At 44.3% G+C, this 23400-nt stretch overlaps 1 protein-coding gene across 1 annotated transcript in view; it reads right to left on the reverse strand.

Moving 5' to 3' along the window:
* Positions 1 to 934: 934 nt before the first annotated feature.
* Positions 935 to 23400, reverse strand: part of plekhh1 (pleckstrin homology domain containing, family H (with MyTH4 domain) member 1) — a 32799-nt gene continuing 10333 nt past the window's right edge. Inside the window, exons 3-30 of the mRNA XM_071915668.2 lie at positions 21370 to 21432; positions 20376 to 20525; positions 20198 to 20281; positions 19733 to 19814; positions 19156 to 19338; positions 17653 to 18449; positions 17080 to 17158; positions 16102 to 16193; positions 15744 to 15891; positions 14840 to 14976; positions 14204 to 14314; positions 13780 to 13866; positions 13205 to 13363; positions 11900 to 11980; positions 11480 to 11659; positions 10634 to 10745; positions 9523 to 9635; positions 8040 to 8216; positions 7630 to 7727; positions 7358 to 7535; positions 6477 to 6632; positions 5121 to 5218; positions 4622 to 4763; positions 4163 to 4305; positions 3576 to 3705; positions 3146 to 3229; positions 2318 to 2464; positions 935 to 1737 (exon numbers count right to left, since the gene is read on the reverse strand). Of these exons, the coding sequence (XP_071771769.2) occupies positions 1585 to 1737; positions 2318 to 2464; positions 3146 to 3229; positions 3576 to 3705; positions 4163 to 4305; positions 4622 to 4763; positions 5121 to 5218; positions 6477 to 6632; positions 7358 to 7535; positions 7630 to 7727; positions 8040 to 8216; positions 9523 to 9635; positions 10634 to 10745; positions 11480 to 11659; positions 11900 to 11980; positions 13205 to 13363; positions 13780 to 13866; positions 14204 to 14314; positions 14840 to 14976; positions 15744 to 15891; positions 16102 to 16193; positions 17080 to 17158; positions 17653 to 18449; positions 19156 to 19338; positions 19733 to 19814; positions 20198 to 20281; positions 20376 to 20525; positions 21370 to 21432 (4164 nt within the window). The 3' untranslated portion in view covers positions 935 to 1584. The remainder of the gene's footprint in view (positions 1738 to 2317; positions 2465 to 3145; positions 3230 to 3575; positions 3706 to 4162; positions 4306 to 4621; positions 4764 to 5120; positions 5219 to 6476; positions 6633 to 7357; positions 7536 to 7629; positions 7728 to 8039; positions 8217 to 9522; positions 9636 to 10633; positions 10746 to 11479; positions 11660 to 11899; positions 11981 to 13204; positions 13364 to 13779; positions 13867 to 14203; positions 14315 to 14839; positions 14977 to 15743; positions 15892 to 16101; positions 16194 to 17079; positions 17159 to 17652; positions 18450 to 19155; positions 19339 to 19732; positions 19815 to 20197; positions 20282 to 20375; positions 20526 to 21369; positions 21433 to 23400) is intronic.

The raw sequence follows: 23400 nt of genomic DNA on the forward strand, positions 1-23400 counted from the left end.
TCTTTATAATACATACTAGCACAGGTAAAGTAACAAACATGTTCTGCTCTTAAATTACTCTGCTACATAAAGCAAACAGTAAAAATGTAACCTTTCAAATACAAATGTGACAATTCTGGAAACATTACCTTTAAGCAAAAGCCCAAAAAAATGCTGGAAATAAATAAATAACTAATAGGGAAATGAGCAAGACAGTGGTTTGATCCAAAAGCAGTTCAAGTCATTCAAAACATTTTGGTAGCTCTATTTAATTGTCCACTCCTCTTTTTGTTAGACTGTTTGTTAAAAAAAAAAAAAAAAAAAAACACTGAGTGACTGCAGTGACCTGACTAAGAAAAATATGTCTTGATGCTGTCAGGGGAATTTGTTATTAGAGGAACTGAAGCAAATGAACATAAGAACATTCACAAGTAAAATAGATTTCACTGCTAAAATTTCACAGATACATATCACTATTTTATGAGTTTCTAGTCTATTGTCTTGTGCAAAATGTGTTGTACACCTCAAAGTAATGTTACGTTTATAGCAGATCTGGGCCAAATCATGTTTACAAATCCTTTCCATCTTTTCCTTTGGCCTGCTTGATGCTAGATGGGTGGGATTTGCCACATAGGGCAAAACAATGAGAGCCAGAAGGATTTCATAAATCATAGAAAAGTACTTGCTAGTGAGCCAGTATAGTATACTGTTGTGTTATTGGCAACTTACCTGATACTATCTGAACTGTTCTAGTGAGGTAAATCTCACCCATCTGGTACTCTCTGTAGGTTAAAACAAATGCAAAGGATGGGAATGACACACTATCAAAGGCTCCATTAACATGGCCTTGATGTCTTTGGAAAAACAGAGAAGTTTTCCTCCATTTTATAAGGAAAACCATACAGAATTAAAGTAGTATTAGATGTGGATTACATCTAATGAAAAACTATCCAGAGTCTGTGGTAATGTATGCCATATAAATCCCTTTCTACTGGCACAGTACCTCTTAAATCAGCAGAATTTAAACTCTAGTCGGTTGTCAAGTACCAGTGATCACTCATGGTGAATAACTAGTCACATAGTGATACGCCGTGCTAAGTTCTCTTACTTCTAAGTAATATTCTAGTCTGGAAGGCTGGAACAGATGGAGGCCAGAGGAAAGGCAAGACTTGGAGGAGCTGCCAGCTACTAAAAGGATCTCACACCAGTCCTCAGACCATTATTCTATTTCAAAAGTCTTTTTTCCAAGTTCAAAATGTAACAAATAGTAAGAAAGTGACCTTACACCTAAATCAAGCAGAGCTGGAACACTCTTTTGTTGTAGAAATAAATACAGTCTAACGAGACTGACCCTAACATTTCTAAATCAAAATCTTCATATGAAACACAGATATTAAAAAATGTATCTCCTAGTACCTCTTCTGCAAAAATTAAAAACTTAAACATGCAACCCAACGCACACCAGATGAACGCGGACAAAAAGGGAACCGTCGTCATCGAGCCTCTGTAAGTGTTTAGCACAAAGTCCTCTCCTGTCATACCCTGTAGTTACACAGTTTTAGTGCCTCTTATGATGCACCTTGTGGAGGTTGCTGTCTGCACAGTTCACAGTAGTGTCGGGCCCTTGGTGGTGTAGTTCATGGAGGGGAAGTGCCTGCTGTCCACGTCCCAGTGGCCCTGGGGCTGGTGCGAGGCAGACGGGAGGCTGGGGGTCCAGTGGTTGATGTAGCTGGCCATGAGCAGAGTCAGCTCCAAGATCTGAGAAGAGGGCAAAGACAGGTCAGATCGGACCGGGGATTAATGGCTTTACCATTTTGATACGATTCGTGTTTCATTTGATTCCGGGGAGCTGGAGACCCACAGCTGCTCACTAGAATCCAATGTGAAAACCTGAGGAACCCAAAATGATCCGGCCGTCAAGAACACAGCCTTATTAGCATGTCCTACAGTAGTAATGTGACTCTGCGTTAAGGCCCCTTTGAGATTCTGCACATAAAATAAGAGGACCGACCTGCTTTTTCCATTAGGTCTAGGTAGTGGAGGGTAACCCGATCTAATGACAGGTGAATAGGGATAAAGCAGGGGCTAACAATTCCCTCTCTTATCTTCAATGGTTATTAGATCTCCCTCACTGCACTTCAACACCTCGGCCATTCAATCCACCCACCCGCATTTACTTTACGCCTCGGTTGCTAATGCCTCAGATCATCGAGCTAAATGACAAATGATGGCTCAGAGTTGAGCGGCAGAGCGGAAACCTGGCTTCGCTTTTGAGGTCTGCGACTGTCCACAAATCAATCTGACTGAACATTTGTCCAGATGTACAGAGGACGCTTACCTTCGGTTTGGCCATTGCAAAGACCAGCTTCTCCACACTCTTCTTCCCGACTCCTGGCTCCCTCTGCTGGCTCACGACCACCATGAAATCGTCACGGCAACCGCCAAAGGTAATCACAGACTGGTAGGAGTATGTGACCAGCGTGTGCTGAAAATGACAGCATAGTCAGTGTGAAACATGCAATAAAACGAATATAAACAGGGCGCATGTTCAGGTCCTAGAATAGACCATCATTTGGGAAATCATTCTGGTTTGTGCTTTTTTGAGGGACAAATCGAGTGTGAGGAGGCGTGACATAATTCCCAGTGATTTATTGCGAGTTTCACTTTATTTTGCCTTTTGAGTGACTGAGAGCGCATGAGCAACGCTGCCGCCAAACCAAAAACGAACTGGAGCAACATGGGCTGCTGAAAATTACAGAGCTCACGCTAACATTGTTTACATGTTGGAACTGCTGGATCTCTCAGGGTCGAGGACGTCAAATCAGAGGCTGTCCATTTTTACTTTCCTGTGGAGTTCTGGTGTTTGAAACACCACAGAATAAAAATCATTCCAGACCAGTGGGACAACAAACCTCAGCAGCTGCGGTCTGGCCAGCACCACAATTATAAAGAGGAATCTCAAATCTTAAGTTATAAAGCTGTGAGTCTTAAGCCAATGAAAATGGCAAAAATGATAAACCAACAGCTTTTCAGGTGGATTCTGAATAAATTAAATTACTTCACTCCGTTTTTCAGAGTTTTATACAAGACCACAGGACAGAGATGGCCCATTTTGATGGAGGTATTTGCTCTACACAGTTTCAAAGCTGCAGAACAGCAGATTTACCATGGTGTAGTCCAGCACACACAATCCATCCTCATTGACGGCGAGCCACACCTGGCTCTGCTCAACCGGAGAAGGGGGGACAGGCTGTGGACAGGGAAGACAAAGGAAGGTCGAGTTACAGGTGTAATTCATCCCAACAAAGACTACAGCTTCCTATCTAGGTCAGCTCCCTTCCCAGTCTCAAACCAGTCCAGTCCTGTGCTTACAAGCATGATGGATGGCCATGCGAGGGATCAAGTCAAATGAAAAGCATACTCTTGCTTTTGATGAAGGATAGTGTTTCTATCAAAAGCACACTCTTGTTTATTATGAATGATAGGATTTCTACCGGAGGAGTGAGTTTAACAGATAACAACCAACAATAAATCGCACAGAGCGTAGCATTAAACACAAAGCAAGGAAAGAAGTGGACAGTATTTCAACTTTTTACCTTGGCGTTGAAGAGCTTGGCTCCAAACAGAGGCCATTTCCGAGCCACAGTCAGATATATTCTCACACACTCGGATGCACTGCACCCACGCAGCACAGACCACTTAGTGGCCAGACGCTCAGTCAGATCTCTGAAAGGGGAAGAGGGCAAGTAGAACTCATTATCTTTTATAGTGTAGGTTAGACTCTCATCTGTAGTCGCTTCTTTTAAACAAACTCATAACAGCAGCACCCTCCAATATCTAATAGTATCTGATCTAGCGTCATCTGACCTAAACCCCCAAAATAGAAAAAAATGACTAAATGATGATTATGAACATGTGTGCTTCTGTTCATATCCTAACACCTTTGAAGCATGGAACCTAAATATTTTAAAAATACTGAATGATAAACGTCATGTAACGATTTTTGCTACCATATAGATATAAAGCATTATGACACAGAATGACACCACTGTAGTTGTCAATTTTTCTTATCCTTTGTTGCAAGGAGATACTGCAGAATACAGTAAACACAAAACCGTATACAATAGAAATCAGTTTCTGGATAAGAAAGTGTGCAGTAGTGTTACAGTAGAGCTTGTTTTACCGGAGCTGCTCTGTGCTGCAGTCCTGTTTGTAGCGTTTGGGGTAGAAGCGCTCCAAGGCCTGCAGGAGAATCAGCTGAGATTTGGGTTGAGGAGAACCGGTGGGGGAGGAGGAAGCTGGCCGCTCCAAATCACCGTGTTCCACCTGCAGACGGAGGTGAGAGGCGAGAGCCGGAGGGAGGGACGGAGAGAGAGAAAATAGAGAGGTTGGGAGATGAGGATTGTGGAAAGAGAGATAGTGAATGAGTGACTTGCTGTGCCAGTTTTAAAGAAACAATCTTTAAAGAAACAGCTCTATTCGACCGCGTACATTTTGGGTGTCTTCATATGTGTTACTAAAGAGTTTGACTTGTAGATGGAAAATGACGTGTGAGATCCAGTCTTTTAATGTGTCATCCGTGTGAGTAATCAATTAACTTGAATTTGAACTTGGAGTGTATCCCCGGATGCCCTTTACACACCTGTGCCATGAGGGCAGCCACCTCCAGAGCCAGCTCTTTGTTCACAGGGAAGTGGCCTTGATGGACTTCGTCATTCACCTGGTACGCCAGGAGGAGGCGCTCTCGCTCCGTCTCTCCCTTCGCCTGAGCCCGGAAACACAGCCTGCACGCCAAAAAAAAAAAAGCTGTCATGAAGCTGTTTATCAGAGCTGAGATTTCGGTAGGGCCAGGGAATTACACAGACCACTTGTGTTCTCCTTTACGGTGCAGCGAATCAAACCCCAAAGTTTATAATCCTGACGAAAAACACGAGGCTCCGGCACGTATCACTTCAACAAGTTTTATTGTGCGGTCTACATTTTGGTTAAAGGACCTTTCTCAAGACAAACACCTCTTTTTGTCTAAAGAATGATCCTTTGACCACACAGTGAAAGATGCTGAGGTGATGTGTGTGTGTGTGTGTGTGTGCTGGACCCTTCTTGTTTTGTACAGAAACCAGATGTGACCACAGAAATCCTACCTGCTCTTATATGTCAGACGGACAATCCGCGTCCCCTCGTACTTCCCCGGGTGCAGCTCTTTCAGCGCCTGCTCCCACTTGGAAATGACATCACAGATCTGGCGAAAAGGAATAACAGGTCACAAGTCAGAGAGATATTGCACCTTTAAACTTGTTTTTATCCGGTCCAGCAGGTGGCAGTAGCCAGAGACGATGATGGTGGGCCGTCCGACAGGCTGAAAAATGTTGGACGCACTGAAAATGTGTGTGTGCCAGACAGAATAATGAATGTAGTCCATTCACCATCCCATTGGGCCGGTGAGTGTGTGGGCCAGTTGAACATGTTGGGATGGAACAGTTTTACAAAGCGACCACAATGACTTATTAGTGCACAAAGACATATTCATATTCAGACAGATTCAAAGTTCAGGAAAATAAAAAAAATAAGACATTTTACAGTAAAGAGAATGGGGCTATGCTGCAATGTGGCTATTGGCCTACATTGGAAAATCACTTGGAAAAGACACTTGGATAGCCTTAATTTGTCAAAATATTCCTAAACTACCCACTGCCCATCCTCTCACAGTATTTATACTATTAGCACTAAGTGATCTAACTGCAATGAAAGAATGGTTCAGTTCAGTTTTATATCATTTGAGTACATAAATTGTGCTTTCTGAATTCTTTGCAGAAAACAGACAATGAATTTTACATGTGCTTTTTTTAAATTTGAGACCATCCACTACTACTAGCAGTTTGAGATAATGGAAAATTGGAAGTCTGAGGGGCATGAGGGCAAGTTAGCAGCTTACACACTAAATGTCAGTTTTAGCTGGGAAAAGCTGACAGTAAACTCCCACACCCTTCACACCTGAAAATGAACACCACTCTGGCCCCGGACCCACCTGGTCTTGTTTATTTACTATAAACTCAAGGCTTAAAAACTCATAGACACGAGTGCGTTGATATCTTAAAAAGAAGAGTGTGTATGTGTACTGTGTAGCCTCATTGCTCCAGCTTATGCTATTCCTCATTCATTCATATTGACCCTGCCAGTAGATGTATAATGCTAAATGCTTAGCTTTGTTTTAAAGCCTTTTTATGTATAATGAAAGCACGTCTCATAGCAATTTTGAAACTCTCATTTGTTGAAAAATAATGTTAGTTGCCTCTCCATTGCGATCACAAAAACAGAAGTGATGTTCTCTATCTCACCTTTGCTTTTCGCAAACAAGCACGGGTGGGAAATGAGACTTGAATGATTTGATTCATTACATATCAGAAGGCCATATGCCTCAGTGGTGTGTTTGGAAGTATCTGTGTGTTTCTTTCTATCTGTTCACCCATCAGTTCACGCCCCATGCCCCGCCCCCTCACCTTGGCAGACGGCTGCAGGCAGTGCTCCAGGTCTTTGCCAGATGGATCGTCAGTGAAGAGGGCAAACCCAGACAGCTGAGGCTTCCTCATGCCAACCCTCTGGTTCAGCGTGTTGAGGAACTCTTCCACTGTGGTGGAGCCGTCGAAGCCCACAACCTGCAAGAGGAAACATGATAAGAAGATGTTAATAAGGCGAGATTATGAGGTTGACAATACAATGCAATGAGTCAGAGGTGAGTTTGATATACGGGTATTTGCTCTGTGTGTATGTGTTTGTGTGTGTGTGTTTGTGTGTGTGTGTGTGTGTGTGTGTGTGAGAGAGAGTGTGTGTGTGTGTGTGAGAGAGAGTGTGAAAGAGAAAGTGTGTGACAGAGAGAAAAATATACATTTTGTGCATCTGTGAGAGAAGGCATGAGTGTGAGAAAAAGAGAGAGTGAGAAAGAGGATGTGTGTGTGTGTGTGTGTGTGAGTGTGTGTGTGTTGTGTGTGTGTAAGTGTGTGAGTGTGTGAGAGAGAGAGAGAGAGAGAGAGAGAGAGAGAGAGAGAGAGAGAGACAGATAAAAAGATGATTCTGTGTGTCTGAGAGAAAGCATGGGTATGAGAGAAAGAGAGTGAGAAAGAGGATGTGTGCGTGTGTGTGTCTGCAGGAGTGTGGTGTGCTTATGTGAGAGTGTCACTGTGAGTATGTCTGTGTGTGTGTGTGTGTGTGAGAGAGAGAGAGAGAAACAGAGAGAGTGTGACAGAGAAAAAGAGAAAATCTGTGCATCTGTGAGAGAAAGCATGAGTGTGAGAGAAAGAGAGAGAGTGAGAAAGACGATGTATGCATGTGTATGTGTGTGTGTGTGTGTGTGTGTGTGTGTGTGTGTGTGTGTGTGAGTTACCTGGTAGGTGTTGTTCATGAAGTGCACAGGGATGCTGAAGGGCAGTGAGTGGTGGTAGGGGTTCCTCAGCAGGATGGAGACGATCTCCATGCGTGAAGGTTTGGCCTCCCGCTCTCCGTTCTGCAGCGTCCGCTCCACAGAGCGCTGACAGTACACCGCATACTTCCCCACCTCGCTCCTGCGTGGACAGAGGACAGAGTTTGAGTTTCTTTGGACTATTTCTGCCGTATTTTCAGGAGTCAGGAGTAGGTTGCAGGCTTGGAGCGGCTCACCTCGGGTCAGCGTTGCGCTGCAGGTACTGTCTCAGGTACCAGAGGAAGTGTTGTTGAGGAAGGAAGAGAGCCACACACAGAGACAACAGCTGCCAGCACTGCAGGGAGAGGTGTGAAGAAGAGACAATAAGATCACTGTTTATCTTTTGTAAGCTTTTTTTTTCCAATTCTTTTTCTATACAACCCTGCTCTGGCCCTCTTTCTTTGTGGTGTATTTGTTCAATTTCTTTTTTCTTTTTGTGTCTCTACCTTTCTGTACAGCAATGTGTAACAAGCTTGTTCATAATAATCATAAAGTTTATTTACAGAGCACTTTTCTCAACACAAGTTGCAAAGTGCTTTACAGGAATAAACCAAATGACAATAAAAATGGAATGAGAATAAAAAGAAACAACAACACCACTCTTTACCTGTGTGAGGGAGTAGTTGTGTGGCGTGCGGCGGTTGGTCTGTTTGATAAGCTGACAGTACATTTCATTCTGCAGCTCCGGGTGTGTCAGGCACACTTGCAAGGCATTCTGGGCCAGTGACGTGTGGTAATCGACGGATGGAGACTCAACCAGCACGTTGATGAAGAGTTGACAGGACTGTAGAGCAGGACAGACATCTTAATAAACATGCAGTTATGTTATTAGCATTAGTGTTTGCTGATGGCTTCCAAAGGAGTCTGAAACGTAATACCACTGCACTGCCATCAGGTGGAGGCAAACACACACCAGACACACCGAACTTATTGGTAGCAGCAAGTTTTCAATGCAACATTAAGCGGCAAAACAAGTGGAACTCTGGGTAGCAGAGAAAAATAGATTTTCACAATACAAAAGTCATCATATGAGGCCAGAAGAGCCTTTTCCAGGGTCAAGCTCCAGTGTGAGGAAAGAAATTTAAACTTCATTACTTCTTGAAGCAGCCACTGATTTAATCCAATAGTATGGGTGAACACAAAGGACCCATTTTATAGTTTTCATCAGTCTTGTCAGATTCATGAATACTTCAAAGAACTGAGTAAAACAGGAACGCGTGCTTCAAAGTACTGAGGTAGGGGCGTAGACTTGAAAAGAGTGTAGGCCTAAGCTCCATTTTTTCTGTTCCTTTATGTGTGTATGGGACTGTTTTTTGAGGCTGGCTGGTCAAAGAGAGAGGCGGACCAATTCAACCTCCAATCCCACGGAGCGACCCCGGCCCTACTGTCGCCCGCGGGTCTCTGAAGCATGAGTCGGGCAGGGAGGGAGGGGGCTTCTGGGTGGGCGAGCTGTGGGCTCCGGAGTTGAAAAGAGAGGAACAGGAACTTCCATCTTCCCTCTCCTGCAAGATCAAGGTCCCTCCTCCTGCTCTGCTCTCCTTAGCCTTGATCCCTATTCTCCTCGCTCCCTCCCTCCTCCCCTGCCTTCTATATCCATTGCTGCCAGTCTCTGAGGACCCTGACCTCCCAGGTCTCCTCTTTAAAGGGGCTCCTTTCACACCGGCTGTAAACCAGAGGACCGGTTAGCCTCAATCAGAGCAGATAATCAAGGCCATTATCTCTCTTCCACACTTTTAATGAGCCGGAGGCCCCCGTCCCTGAGCCTTTGATCTGTTTCAGAGGCAGGAGGGCAGAGAAGAAGAGGGGCATGGAGCGCATCCAGGAGAAGGAAGCGATGGGTGGGGGTGGGGGGTGGGGTTGTGGTGGGGACAGGCTGGGGTAGGATGGATGATGCCTCAAACAGACAGGGGGACCCTCGCAGTGAGAGAGGCAGACAGGAATGTAGGTCAGCGGCATGGAGAGGAGAGAAAAGGAAACGGGGATTTGGAGAAAGAGATAAAAAGGAAGAGAAAGCAAAAGGAAGTGGAATAGAACAAAGGATGGAGAGAGACAGAAGGGGAAAGTAGAGAGAGAGAGGTGTAGAGACTGACCTTGAAAAGTTTGAGAGCCTCGGTCTGCAAAGCTTCAGAGGGCAGAGTGGTGAGAGGGGAGCGCAGGCCCTCCTTACTGAAGCACAAGGCCTCGCTCTTCCACAATGCCGAGTCTGGGAAAGAGAAGGAGAAACACACACACACACACACACACACACACGCACGCACACACACACACACACGCACGCACACACAGAAAAACAGAAAGATTGGGTTTCAAAACTATAGTGACCCAACAGCTGACAAACATTCACACATGCCGGTCATAAACACTGTCTGCAGTCTGGATTAAGGCTTTAAGTTGTCCTGGATCAAAATAACATGTAACATGCTACTGACTAAATTTGTATCCAGCTGTACAGGGACTTTGCAAAGCCTGATCCATCTACTGAAGTAGGTTTTACAAAACCTGAAGATCTGAAGATGCAGTGTTGGGGGCAACGCATTAGGAGAATTCAGACCAAAGGTTTAATTTTTTGCAATCCATTAGCAACTTTATAAAATTAGAATGATACTTGGATTTATTTTTGTTTTCATGTTTTTTTTAGTACAAATTTGAAAAAAAAAAAAGCAGAAGAAAGTGAAAACCCTGTGGCATCTCATGCAGACAATATGCTTCTAATTGAAAAAACACAATCCAAGTATGCTTCATACAAATGAGACTGGCTTACTGTTTTAAAAACAAAACAATACTCTTGCATTGCACTATAAAACAATAATTGACAACAGCACCAGCCATATTGCTACAGCATGTTTTCAAAGTGTATAACACGAAAGTACTCTAACGAGTCACTTTTAATAAAGAGTAACTTTTTTAACATGACTGGTTACTTTTTAATTAAGTGATGAAATAAAGTAACTAATTACTTTTTAAAGTAACTTTCCACAAGACTGTGCATCTTTGTATTCACATTTGAACTAAGATTATCTGCTGAAGACACTTTGGAGAAACTGTGCCAAGTGAATTCAGGTCAAATGTATTTTTAAAGCGCTTTTAACAAAAACAGGTCAATCACAGTGCTTTAAATAAAAGTAAGATTGAACAAACGCATCACAAATGGCTGATCAGGATACTGGCGATGCTTGCTTGCTGAAGAATAAGGATTCTCACCTGGGTCTCCCTCTGCGTCCAGGAGTTTCCCAATGAGCTGCTCATACTCTGTTCCCACCTTGAAGTTTGCACTGCTGCCCGCAGCCACAGTCAGGTGGTACAGCCATGTGTCCTGTGTAGAAGAACAGAACACGTTAATGTATAAACTGAAATGAGTAGCCTGAGATGTCGTTTTCCACTAAAAGGCTTTGGGACAGATATAAAAACAAGGAGAAGAAGCAATAATTGCACAGTGCAGAGTTTCAGAGACTTCCTTACTGGTACTTGATACTAAAATGACTTTCAAATAATACCCTGATAAAAATCCATCTGGCACCTAGTAGACAAAAAAACCCACAAAAGGTATTTGCAAATGCAGTTTGGTCCAGCTTTGGATCAAGTACCTTAAGATGAATGTAGGAACCCACACATGAATATATTGCCTTTTCACTAGGGATAGGATGATATGCTTATCTCATGATATGATTCAATACAACCACGATACGATGTAATAAATAAAAGTTCAATGACAACAAAGTATGACTGTGCAGAATTATGTTTATTTCTGAGCCACAAATCAAAGCAATGGCACTGTCTTGCTAGAATGTAAACAATTTAAAAATGTCATCACAAAGTGCAAATAATATAATTTGGATGAAGAGCTTGTGAAATTATGATGGTCAAGTCGTCTCATTTACGATTACTACAGCAGAATAAAATGGAGCTAATATTCTGATTCATTTTTCTGCCCCACGATACGTATAATCACATTTTTGAATTGCGATATATTGAATTTTTATATATCGTCCCATCCCTACTACTCCTTCCCTAACTAACCATTTATTTCACCACTCTTTATTCCAGTACCTTCTCCTGCTTGGTGCCAATGAGCAGGTACGTGGGGCTCTGCTCCCTGGGCTGGACCACCAGGGTGCAGTGGGAGGAGAGGAAGCCACGACTCCCCGCCTCGTAGTCCTCGTCTGAATCACAGGAGCGGTCCACCTCCTGTACCGAGGCCTCCCGCACCCGCAGCTGGCCCAGAGGGAACTGCACCAGGACAATACATAGTGTCAGGTTTGTTCTTAATCACATAAAACCATACTGTCTACAGTCTAAAAAACATTCGTTTGTCAAATGTAGTACTCTACACTGATTAAGACAACTGCTAAGAAGTACTGTATTTGTAAATACTATTTAACCAAGGTCTGATTAATAGCTAACAACTGACAGACAAAATGAAAAGCAGGTGAGGGCATGTTTAGGTAGGGAGAGGCTTGTTGTGTGAACCTTGTCTTCCTGGTTACGGTAGTAGTAGAAGACTTTGCCGACCAAAGAACACCACACCAGCTTGGAGTGTCCATGTTTGACCTGAAACAGAGAGAGGATTGGAGAGAAAGTGTGAGAGAGGCTGCAAGACAAACCCCAACACTGTCTGTGTATATATAGGACTATATTTCCGTATTGTCCTTTTATACTCAAGCAAAATCTTCTTTTTTGTGTGACAGAAATCTATAATTTCCAAATCTGACCAGCAGATGTCCCAGGAGTCTACAGGTAGGTGTGCAAATCATTAGCGCCCCCCTCCAGTGACCTCACTGACAATTTGAACATTTAAACTGGCAGTGAGAGCAAATCATTGGTTTCTAAGGCAAAGCAGAAGTTTGAAGACAATTGAAAACAGCACAGCCGTCCATCCCCACTCTGATTCCCCTGCTGCACCCCTGAACTCCTGAATAATCATACATCACTTTTTGAAACAGACGTCTTTTAAAGAGGTTTCGAAATATGAATGGAGCGATGATGTCACTGGAGGAGGCCAGCTGTGCATCCCTTAAACAGGGTCGCCGAGGTGAGCTGTGCAGAACAGCCCTGTCTGAGCACTGATCACGTCATAAACAGCAGATCAAAGCCAACGGGCCAGAAGGGGAGGTCCATCATCATCTGAGCAAGAGGCTGTCAGTCATCTATCAGAGACCCGTCACACACACCCATCTGATGTTAAAGGGTCTCCAAGCCCCTGTCTTAACCTTACTAACAGACAGGCCTCAGTATGGAAAAGCAGGGAGAGAGCCAGATGGGGGTGGAAGGGGAGCGAGGGGCGACTGGCTCTCTAAGCATTCCAGCAGCCCCGGCCTTATAACCGTGTCCCAACGTGAAGGAGGTCTCCAAGAATCCGCCTGAGAGCTCTCTGTCCGGCCCTCCCCGCCCCCACGACAGACACTTCTATAGCCGCTTGAATGAGGAGGCTAAACCTTCCTCTGCCTGAAAATGAGATATTTCTGGCATGCTGTTTGGAAAGAAAGCCTGGCTAATCCATACCTCTAGCAGTCAGACAATGGAGAGATTCATGAAAACTTTGAATTATTGATCTACAAAACCTAATAAAATGTTCAGTACAATCCAAAGAAAATTCAAACAATTGCACATAACTAAAAATAGTTTCATATCTCTACATATTTGCAATTAGGATGCCCATTCAGAGTGGCCAGTATGGATTTTTGTAACTCAAATCACAAAGAGTGCTACCTATAATGATATCATAAAATGATATCATGATATCATAAAATGACATCATGACCTGTGACCCCTGACCTTCGTGAGCCAGCCTCTCACGGTGGGCTTGGCGGTGGTCTCCACGGTAACGGGGCTGCTGGCCTGGACTTTGAGTATGTTCTGCAGAACCCGGATCCACTCCTCCAGGATGTTGGGTGAGTCGGCGGTCAGGTAGAAAGTCTTCTTCTCTGTAATCAACTGATTAGAAGAGAAGAGAAATATGGGAAAAATGCAAAGCCAAGCCGACTGATAGCATCATCGTGTCGGAGGAGATCAGAATCAGCTGCCAAAGAGCCAGGAAAACATTCCAAGGCAATGCTATACCTGATGTCATCTTAAGCTGCTTCTCTGGTATGCAAAGCTCCGCTGTGACACTATGCTATAAGAAGAGTATTGGTATGTGTGTGTGTGTGTGTGTGTGTGTGTGTAGCTGCATTTACCCTCTCATTGTTAATGGAATAGAGGTTTTAGTATGTTTTCTCTGTCACAGTCTTACAGATTACAGGTCCATAAAAAGGTCCTAACTACTATTACAATTCTGCCAATTTTCTGCAGTAGAAGGAGAAGAAGAGTTGAGTCCTGTGTAAACCATTTAAAATGTGTGTACCACTCACTTGAAATGTCTGTGCTCCTTCTCCTCGTGCGATACGGCAGGACGAGTTCAGCTCCATCTGGCCCTGAGGCTTCCGGATCACGTCACTCTGAGGACACACACACACACACACACACACACACACACACACAGACACACAAGGAGCATTTATTTACGTCTACATCTATACAAGAATCCAGTCAGAAACTTTCTGGGAGCTGCCTGTTATCTAAGTGATTGCAGCAGTCATGCATGCATTAGATCTTTTCACATCTAGTCGTACAACATTGGCAGTTACAAGGTGTTTGGACGGTGCTCGTGCCTTCAGCTGCAGCCACACACATATGAACACACCGAATTCAGAAATATTCGTGCAATGTTTTCGGTGGAAACAACGAATCCTTAGAAGGAAGCGGGCGGGCAGGTTGACAGCGGGGCAGACTCACAGGAGATTTGTAGTAGAGGATCTCTCCGTTCCTCAGGATGAACCAGCGGCGCTTCCAGGCCTTCACCTGGCTGCCCATCTTCAGCAGGTAGCCGGACTTCTCCAGCATCTCCTGCAGACACACAGCACAGGACCTCAAGTCAACACAACTGGTCTCAATGCACAATAATAAATACATGTCTAATACTGAATTCAATGTCTAAAAAATTCACTATCACCTTGATTTTCTTTTCGTTTCTTTTGAGGTGATTTTTTTAAGAAGTCCCTTGGGATTGTTTTAATCTCACCTATACAAACTTCTCTTCTTTTTGTGTATTATGATTTTGATTTCATACAGTAGGAGCTAGAATGCCTCCCCATTCTGCATTTATGTTGCATTATGGCTCTGCAATTTTCTTTTAAACAATAAATAAATTAAATAACCACTCATGCTATGTAGCAAATGGTTAGCACTGAAAATGAATATGAGTCCTATTTAATTTCTATGACTTCTGTATTATCCAGATTTGTATTTTATCCACATGTGATTATTTTCTGGCAGACAGTGGGTCAGTTCACTATCCATCTTGATGGGAAAATAATACAGTGGAGGCAACAGCCCAAGGTCTCCACTAATAGAAAGGAAGGCTCTACTCACAGGCCCAGTGCTCTCGCAGGAGTAGGAGGAGGTCCGCTGGACTTTGTGTTCAGGCTCAGAGTAGTCACTGTCCAGGGAATAGGCGTCTGGAGGAATGGCATAGTCACTCTCTGAGCTGATGGAGGACATGGACACACCTGGAGCACAACGGAGTAACAGGGAAAACAGGAGATGACACATAAACAAGGTAAAAAAGAGTTGGTAGAGGTGGTGCTAAAGGGGAAAAAACACAGGGAAACAAAACACATCAAATGGTCTGACTTTTACTTTTTGATTGTGGGCCAGCAGGCAACAGGTGGTTCAAGACAGAGAGCTGTTGGCTGTTAAAGGAAAAATCCACTCTCGGATATTCTTACACCGTTAGATATAATAAATCTGTGATGTTCAATGCATTCCAGGAGTTATTTTGTGTCAGTGTTGAATGTCGGTGTAGCCACTGAAGTGAAGTGTTGTAATTTTACTTTGTTGGTTTACCCACTTTCCCTGCCTTGTCTACTTCTACGTTTCCCAGAACTTTCTTTATTCAAAACGCAACACATCTTGTGGCTGCACTGGTCCATTAGGTTATTAAATTGGTCTTTCTACCTCTTCAATGATGGATTTCTCCCTGTATGATTGTTGATGCAACATGTTAAGTCTAGAAAGAAGCCCTTGCTCATTATGTCTGAGGGACTGACAGCAAAATCTGACATTGTTGATATTTTCGATAGCTGAAACAGCCGAAACTGCTATGGAACTCCATTGTAGCTGCACTGGAGATAACTCAGTGTAATGTCACGTCATCGCCAATAGCTGTTTTTTAACAGTGTTAAAGTGTTTCAGGGTTGATTTTTCCCTTTAATGCCACCTTTGGGCACACGTGGAGCTGATTCTGTTTCTGTTCTGCCTACATTGCAATCCTCACCTCTCTTGACGGCACGCGGGCTCCCTGGGATGCTGCCCTTCCTGTCAGGACTGAGGGTGGAGGTCCGCAAACTGGCCAGAGAGCTGCTGTCATCCTCCGACCCAGACTCATCATCAGGCAGAGGCACACTGCTGATCTGAGTGGCTTTCTAAAACACAAAAAAACACAGGTAAGGCAAAAAAAACACATTTAAGTCATTTCAGTACAGGTGGAAATTGCACTGACATTATAACACACAACTAACTCAGGGGAGGGGCGAACATGAGCACGATATCACACATTACACAACATATAGTATACTGCAATGCAAAATTTAGTTTACAGGCTGTGGTCAACATGAAATACAGATTTCCCTTACCCCTTTCAGTGTTGTATACACAGGTACATTGATATTCTTATAGATCAAGTGTGTGAATGGACCTGCTGCTGGATACTGGGGTAAGGTGGATCCTGCAACACACACATGCAAACATTTATTCAATCACAGATGCAAAAAATCAGACGGTTGCACTGCATTTCAGTCCCTTGTAGTAATTAGCAGCAGGTATGCGGACTCCAGATGTACAAACTGGTGAAAAAAAAAAGTCCACTAGTCTTTCGCACAAACAAAGTAAAGCTGGTTCATGGTACTTATTAAACCAAGCCCAGCCAGTGTGCAGAATGTGTCAACAGCAGATGCTCCTAAGGCAAAGCCACAGGAGGAAACTGAACTGAAAGCAAGCGATGACTTAATCCACAACAGAGGCTTGGCAGTCGGTAAATTCAATATTCTGAGTGCTGTCAAGTCCCGCTGTCTACATCCTGACAAAATGGATGATGTCGGGACAGAAAGCGTAGCGGTAATTACACCTTGGCCCCCGTCCTTTCATCACAGCTGATTAAAAAGCAGCCTCTCCCTCTATTCTCCCCCTGTTCTTCCTTGGCTCTTTAAAAAAAAAGGAGAGAGAGCCCACACCTGCACAGGTGTTCGGAGCCTCAGGTAAGAGGAAGTGACATCAAAGGCAGCAATGACAGATCCGAACCGACCACACTCACCCCCCACGGTAGTTTAAGCATCAGCTGAATGACATGTCACTTCACAGCACTGACTCTCCCACGCCCCAACCACCACACACACACACACACACACACACACACACACACACACTGAGGGTTAGACACCAGTTAAAACATGAAAAAGAGCTTTTCATTGTCTTCCTCACTGCAGTATACTGAATTAAATTAAAATGTTTAGACTTAAAAGGACCATGGTGAATGCCTCATTGTAACAGTGGGATTGTGTTTGTCAGTGAAGAGCGAGTGGCTGGTTTCTTGTTTCTCCCTGCAGGACACTCACCTCGTCCGGGGCCCCTGGCTCCAGGACCGGCCTCTGATACTCTCATTCCTGACTTAGCCACAGCGTAGATACGACTCTCCTGCAGGGATTGACAAAGCCAAAAAGATTCCTCCAGACTGTCTTCACTTACACATTCATCAGAAAAACTCCTTATTAGATATTATATATTGATGTTTTGATCATGAGGCCTTCAACGGGTAAATCTCAAATCTTTCAGTGTACCTGGCAAAGGCTGAAATTTGTTAATATATAATGATACTTTGTTTTAGCTTGATCAAAATGTATTTTTGAGCTTATCCAGTGTGTTTTGAAAGATTTTCATAAGCCCAAGAGGTCTTAGGCTTTTCTCATTCCATGTTTTCCTTCAGTTGAAGTGAAAGCATGAAAATCACCAAAATTACAGTTAGTTAGTTACAAGGATTTCACTTGACGACAGCAATTGGGTAATTTGCCTCAGTAAATGTCTGTTGCCTTGGTATCCATCAGTTGAAATTTTGACAGTATGATTTTGACAGCATAAAGTAATACAGCCAGAACACAGAAATTGAGTTGATAACACTATTGGATCATTACCCAGGAAGGGAAGCGATGTAAGGGAGGAGTCGGTGGCTTCAGAACCTCGGGATCCAGCCGCTCCAGTTCTTCTGCCAGCCCCACAAAGGAGACTCCGTCATGGGACGGCTCCTCTAATCCCGGCCCCTCCACCACCCCCTCCATGCTGTCAGGTGGCCCATCGTCAATGTCCGTCTCCTCCACGACCTGAGCGAAGGGCGAGGTGGCAGAGCCGCTGCTCTGGAGGGTGGAGGACGTGGAGGAGGGGGTCATGATGTCTATGTTAACGTTGAGGTGGTGCAGTCTGTCCAGGCTGGGCTGCGGCTGGCTGTAGTGCTTCTTGACCAGCTGGATGCTGTCCCTGGGGGTCAGCGGAGTCCGCACCTTGGGTAAAGTCATGCTGGTGCCTGACTGGTGAGCCAGAGGCTGGGGGAGAGTCAGGAAGGGGTGGTTGGTGGAGGGAGAGCGCGACAGGAGCGGGCTTTTGGGTGACATGCCAATCAGAGTGTCAGGGGTGCTGGGACCGTGGGCCATCTCGTACGCTGAGGACGAAGATGAGGAGGATGAGGACGAATGAAGGCACTGGGAGCGGAACTTGCTGTTGAGTTCGTCGGAGGAGTTGTCCCGGTCGGAGCCCCCGGCCCGGCCCTCCGGCCTCTCCCTGGTGGGAGGCGCCGGGCCCAGCGGGAGCTCCGGACCGCTGCTGGACACCGGGCTGCTGGGACCCTCCCTGCCCCGACCCTGAGAGAGAGCATCGTGGGCCGCGAGGTCCACCTGGCAGATCCCTTTACTGGCCGCTTCAGCAGTCCTTTTCACATCTGAAAGGCGACAGAAATACGGTCTGATTATGTTTAATCCAGCTTCCACACCATGGATGAAAATAATGTCAGGCGAGAGTGGATGGTGGAACCATTAGGAACAATGTTGGGAAAGTAGTTGGTTAATTTACTTCATTAAAACATGCCGGAGCAATATGGCTTGTGCTGCCAAGTGTGTTATCAATCATTGTTTTAAAATGCAATGCAAGACTATTGCTCTGTTTGTGAAACAGTAAGCCAATCTCATTTATATCAAGCATACTTAGATTGTGGTTTTTCAATTAGCAGCATGTTGCCTGGATGAGATGCAACAGGATTTTAACGTTTATCGTCTTATTTTCTTTATTTGCGCTAACAAAAAATGAAACAATATGAAAGAAAAATGTAAATAATCAAAAAACGAACGTGTTAAGTTACTAGTCACCACAAAAAGTAATGTGAGTACTCTAATGCTTATGCATTACAAAGTAACTAATCAGCCAACACTGAGTAGGAATGGGCATAGTGATGTTTTTGGAACAATGGGTGCATTTTGGTGAGGTTCACCATTCGGCTCAAAGTCTTTCCATATTAGTTTGCTCTGCCCTTACCGGTTCTGTCTGGTCATGTGATGGGCCATTTCCCGGCTTGAATTAAAGAACACACCCACTGCTTCAAAAGCTTCCCTTTGCCCATCCCAAGATAATATGAATTAAGGGCAGCACACCTGTTGGTGAGGTCTTAATATTAGAGGCGGCCCCACGGGGACTCGGCTGTCTCCAGCTCTCATCCTGGGCAGGTGGTGTGCCTGGGCAGCTGGGAGGGTACAGGGGGCTGCTGGGCACCAGGTGGGTATCCAGCACCGGGGAGGTGGCGGGGGATCCACAGGATGCAGGTTTCTCAAGGAGAACTGGAGGAGAAAGAGAAAGCTAGCAACTCAACCTCTTTCCCACAAAAGTGCTGGAAATATATCATAATAAATGAATCCATGCCCAATCAAATGTTAAAAATACTATAAATACTGCAAATACTGATGCTTCTAACCCTTACAATGCGTGTAACAGTAGGATAAGTTTAAATTCCTAGATTGACAATATTACAATCAACCAATAGTACATGCTAACCCATGATCAAACCAACAGTGCATAACAAAGACCAAAAGAAGACTAAAATTAAATCATACATAGACTAAGTTGACTTCCAATCTGGAGCCCTATTGATTACTCTACTGACTCTCTATTGACTACTCTGAAATGCTCGATAAAGACGAGCCCACAGTCCTCTAGTAGTTAATTCAAAATCACCTTGTAGTTTGTCCTGTAGCAACATGATCTGTTCAGTCTGCTTCAGGTTGGCCATTTTCAGCTGCTGGTTCTCTTGCTCCATCTACAACACAACACACAACATAAAATAAAACACAACTTAAAGACAGCAGGCACGCATATGCCACTACTATTGCAATAAATAACGTATAACTGCAGGTTTGGTGTTTTACTTTTTCTTTCTTTAACTGAAAGTTGATATCATCGCTTCATGAGAAATGTTTTTGTCTGACAACAGCAATATGTAAACAGTTATATATTATATGCCAGCAATTGTTATCATAGATGACCAGGCATTGGAATATCTGTTTATATTCACTGTTTGACCACAAATCAACAAAATCTCTAGTTTGTTTCAGTGGGAACAGAATGTCTCTGAGCAAGGGGAAAGCTTTCCACGAGGCTCTTTCTTTAGTCAGGGGTTTAACTATACATGTCTGAGCTTACCTCTCTAAGCTTGAAGGTGACCCAGTCTTTAATCTTGGCAGCCTTCTCCTCAATGATTTTTGCCTCCTGGGCTCTGACTAAGATCTGTAGTCAAAGAAAACAGGGTTTGCAGATTATTACGACCTACATTTTATGAACATAAATGGACATTTCTGTTCCTTATCCACTGGCTTCATACCTGTTTTTCCAGCTGCATCTCTAATCTCTTTATCACAGCATCTTTTTCTTGAATTTGGTTGGTCAGGTCCTGATACTTTCTATACAACGAGCTCTCCGATTCGCTGGTTTGTATGTTTGCAGATTTCAGCTTTTCTTCCATGACGTGGATCTGAAATGTATAATAAGATAAGTGAATGCAGGAGCGCAACCAGAAGATAGTACATTTGCATGGTAGGTTCCAATTGTTCTGGAGAGGACAAAGCCAGGAAGAAAAAACCAAGGATACATTTCTAAGCTCTGACAAGAAAAAGCTTTCCAAGCCCTTGGGACTTTGTGGTTTTTAAAAAAACGGCACCATCAAATTACCACCTTCAGAAAACACCTGGAACACCCAGTAATGACAGCAAATTAGTGATTAAACCCAACAGAACAAGACAAAGAGAGTATGTGTGAAAGGTGTAGGGTTTCGTATCCCCAAAGCACAAAATAAAACCATTGACCCCTTATGTTAAGCCCTATAAAAGGCTAGCTCCCCCTTAGCTGTTAGGTGTCCACTAAGAAACACAATATCCAACTGAATGTGTGCGGGACTGATGTTCCATAGTAATGGAACTTTATTGATCCCATCTTTGGGATTCATTTATACATCAGTGAATGCATTGAATGCTTTGCAATGAAAAATGTAGAATATCCTGTTGAGGGAAAAGATGACCATGGCCTATAGGAATGTGACAAAGATAAGTTGAAAACAATTAGGTTTAGTTCATTCTTTGTTTTTCTTTTTTTTTTCTTTTTTCAGTTTAGAAAGTGGAGTGAAAGGATGTCTAGTTGGGATAAAACATTACATAATTTAAGTATGGTAGGTAGACACTTTTATCCAAAGTGGCTTACAGTGTCTTACAGTGTCATGACAGCATGTATTTTTACATATATATATTTTTAAGATCTGTTTTTTTCTTGTACGCCCAGAACTAGATCCTGCGGTCAAAGGGATGAATAAACTGTCGCTGTACCTGTTTCTCGGCACTCTCAGCCCGCTGGTCGGCCTCTGTCACCCTCTGCTCCAGCTCCTGCATCTGGGAGAGAGACAAAAGAGGTTACCATGGTTTCCAACACGGGTCAGCTGTCTCTGTATGGGGTACTAGGGTAGTGGGTGGGGAGGGGAGGTTAGGGGTGGTCACGGGAAAATCCAGAGCTCCCAATGACTCCTTTGGGGTAGAGGCGGACTCCCCCGCCCGCCTCCACAATAGTTACATTTAATTAAAAAAACGCCTTCAGCTTCAAGGTCTGTCAGAGACTCAGAGTGTTGCAGGTTCTGGCAAGACACATCCTGCAACCTGCCACAAAAGGCCCTGCTAGACAGACAGACCACCAAGCCAGAAGTCTGCCTGAGCTCACGCACACACACACACACACACACACACACACACACACACACACACACACACTAATCCTACCTACAATAGCCCTCTCCCCTGGGAAGACATTTAAAAGGTGAATGTAGTGGGAACGTGGGAGGGAAACTTCATTTGAGCAACTTTGCGACCTGCGTTCAAGTACCAGAAAGCATTCCTAATCAAGAAAATCGTACTGCATCGGGTGTAGCAGTAACAGAGGGTGGGGACAGCAAGTTGAAGGGCAACACGTGAACTCAGTAAGGAGGAAGGAGGGTCAAACATCAGCCAAGTGCAGAGAGAGAGAGAGAGAGAGGGAGAGAGAGAGAGAGCGGGACGAGAAGGATTATCTCCTGTGAGATCAGATGTTTTACCATTTCTCAAGGACCGGTACTTTAAGCACAGGGGCAAAGTAATGTAAACACAAAGCATAGAAGCAACAGAAAGCCCCTCTGGAGAAGCTGCACATCTTTCACACTACTAACCCCCGGCCAAATAACAGTGTGATGGAAGAGCACCAATAAACTCTGTGACTACTGTGTGTGCACATGCTTGCGTCACCTTTTGTGCAAGCATGCATACTCATGCTTTCAAAGGTAAACACTGTCCATTCTGCAAGTATGCACACATGCGCATGTATGCTCACACACACACACAGCGCGTGCACATAAATACACACATACCTCCACACACTCGCGCACACACACACAGTTTGACACAGGATGCCCTTTCCCCCGAGTTCAGTGACCCAGTTGAAAGGAGAACAAACACACTAATGGATTCACTCTGCTTGAGGAAAGCATTTGAATTCCTCTCATCGTCTTTGTTTCCCTTCCCTTTGTTTCTTTGTTTCAGTCTTTCTGTCTTTTCGCCGTCTCCATAAAGGCCGCCTGATTCCCAGAATCCACTCACACCGGTTGAACGCTGCCTGACGGCCAGATTAACACTCGCTAAAGCCAGGACGCTGGGGGAGGTGTGGGCGGCGGAGGTTGGTGGTTAGTGGTTGGATGAGTCCTCACCTCAAGGTCAAAAGCCTCCATCGTGAGTCAAAGGCATTACTGAGCTAAGCCAGAGGAGAGCAAACAGTATTTATCCTCCATTCAAGAAACAAAAATAGCAGTAAGCGAGCAAGCACTTTAGGTGAATTTACCTCAGAAGTCATAAAGCGGGACAGATGTGCTAACTGGTCATCAGACAGCCTAAAGAGCTGACACATCCCCTTTGGAGGAGAGGTCAGAGGTCAGGAGGTGGAGGTGGGGTTGGACCTTGAGTCACGGGATTGAGTTGTGAGACTGAGGCTGACGCAGAGGCGTGTGTATGTAAAGTCCCGGCCAATATAGTCATAAATGAACTCCATTAAAGTAGGAGTGCTAATCTAGGGTCACAGCGTTAAGTCTTTCAAGTCATTCTCATTCATACTGAGTTGAAAAGAAAAACCGCTGTGATATCAGCACTCTCGAAGCTTTTTTTCGGCCTTTGTTTATGCAGAGAACGGCTTTGCCATCGCAACTTAAGTGGCTTCCTCAAAGGCACTTTGTTGGCAGTGAGGTGAGGGAGGGGAGAACATTACATATTTACCTTTCTCCGCCCTGATTTTCCCACCCAGTCTGACGATTCAAATGGGTGACCTTATGGTAACAAACTTGCTTC

Source organism: Centroberyx gerrardi, chromosome 17 (assembly GCF_048128805.1).
Source record: "Centroberyx gerrardi isolate f3 chromosome 17, fCenGer3.hap1.cur.20231027, whole genome shotgun sequence".
In the NCBI taxonomy this organism is placed as follows: Eukaryota; Metazoa; Chordata; class Actinopteri; order Beryciformes; family Berycidae; genus Centroberyx; species Centroberyx gerrardi.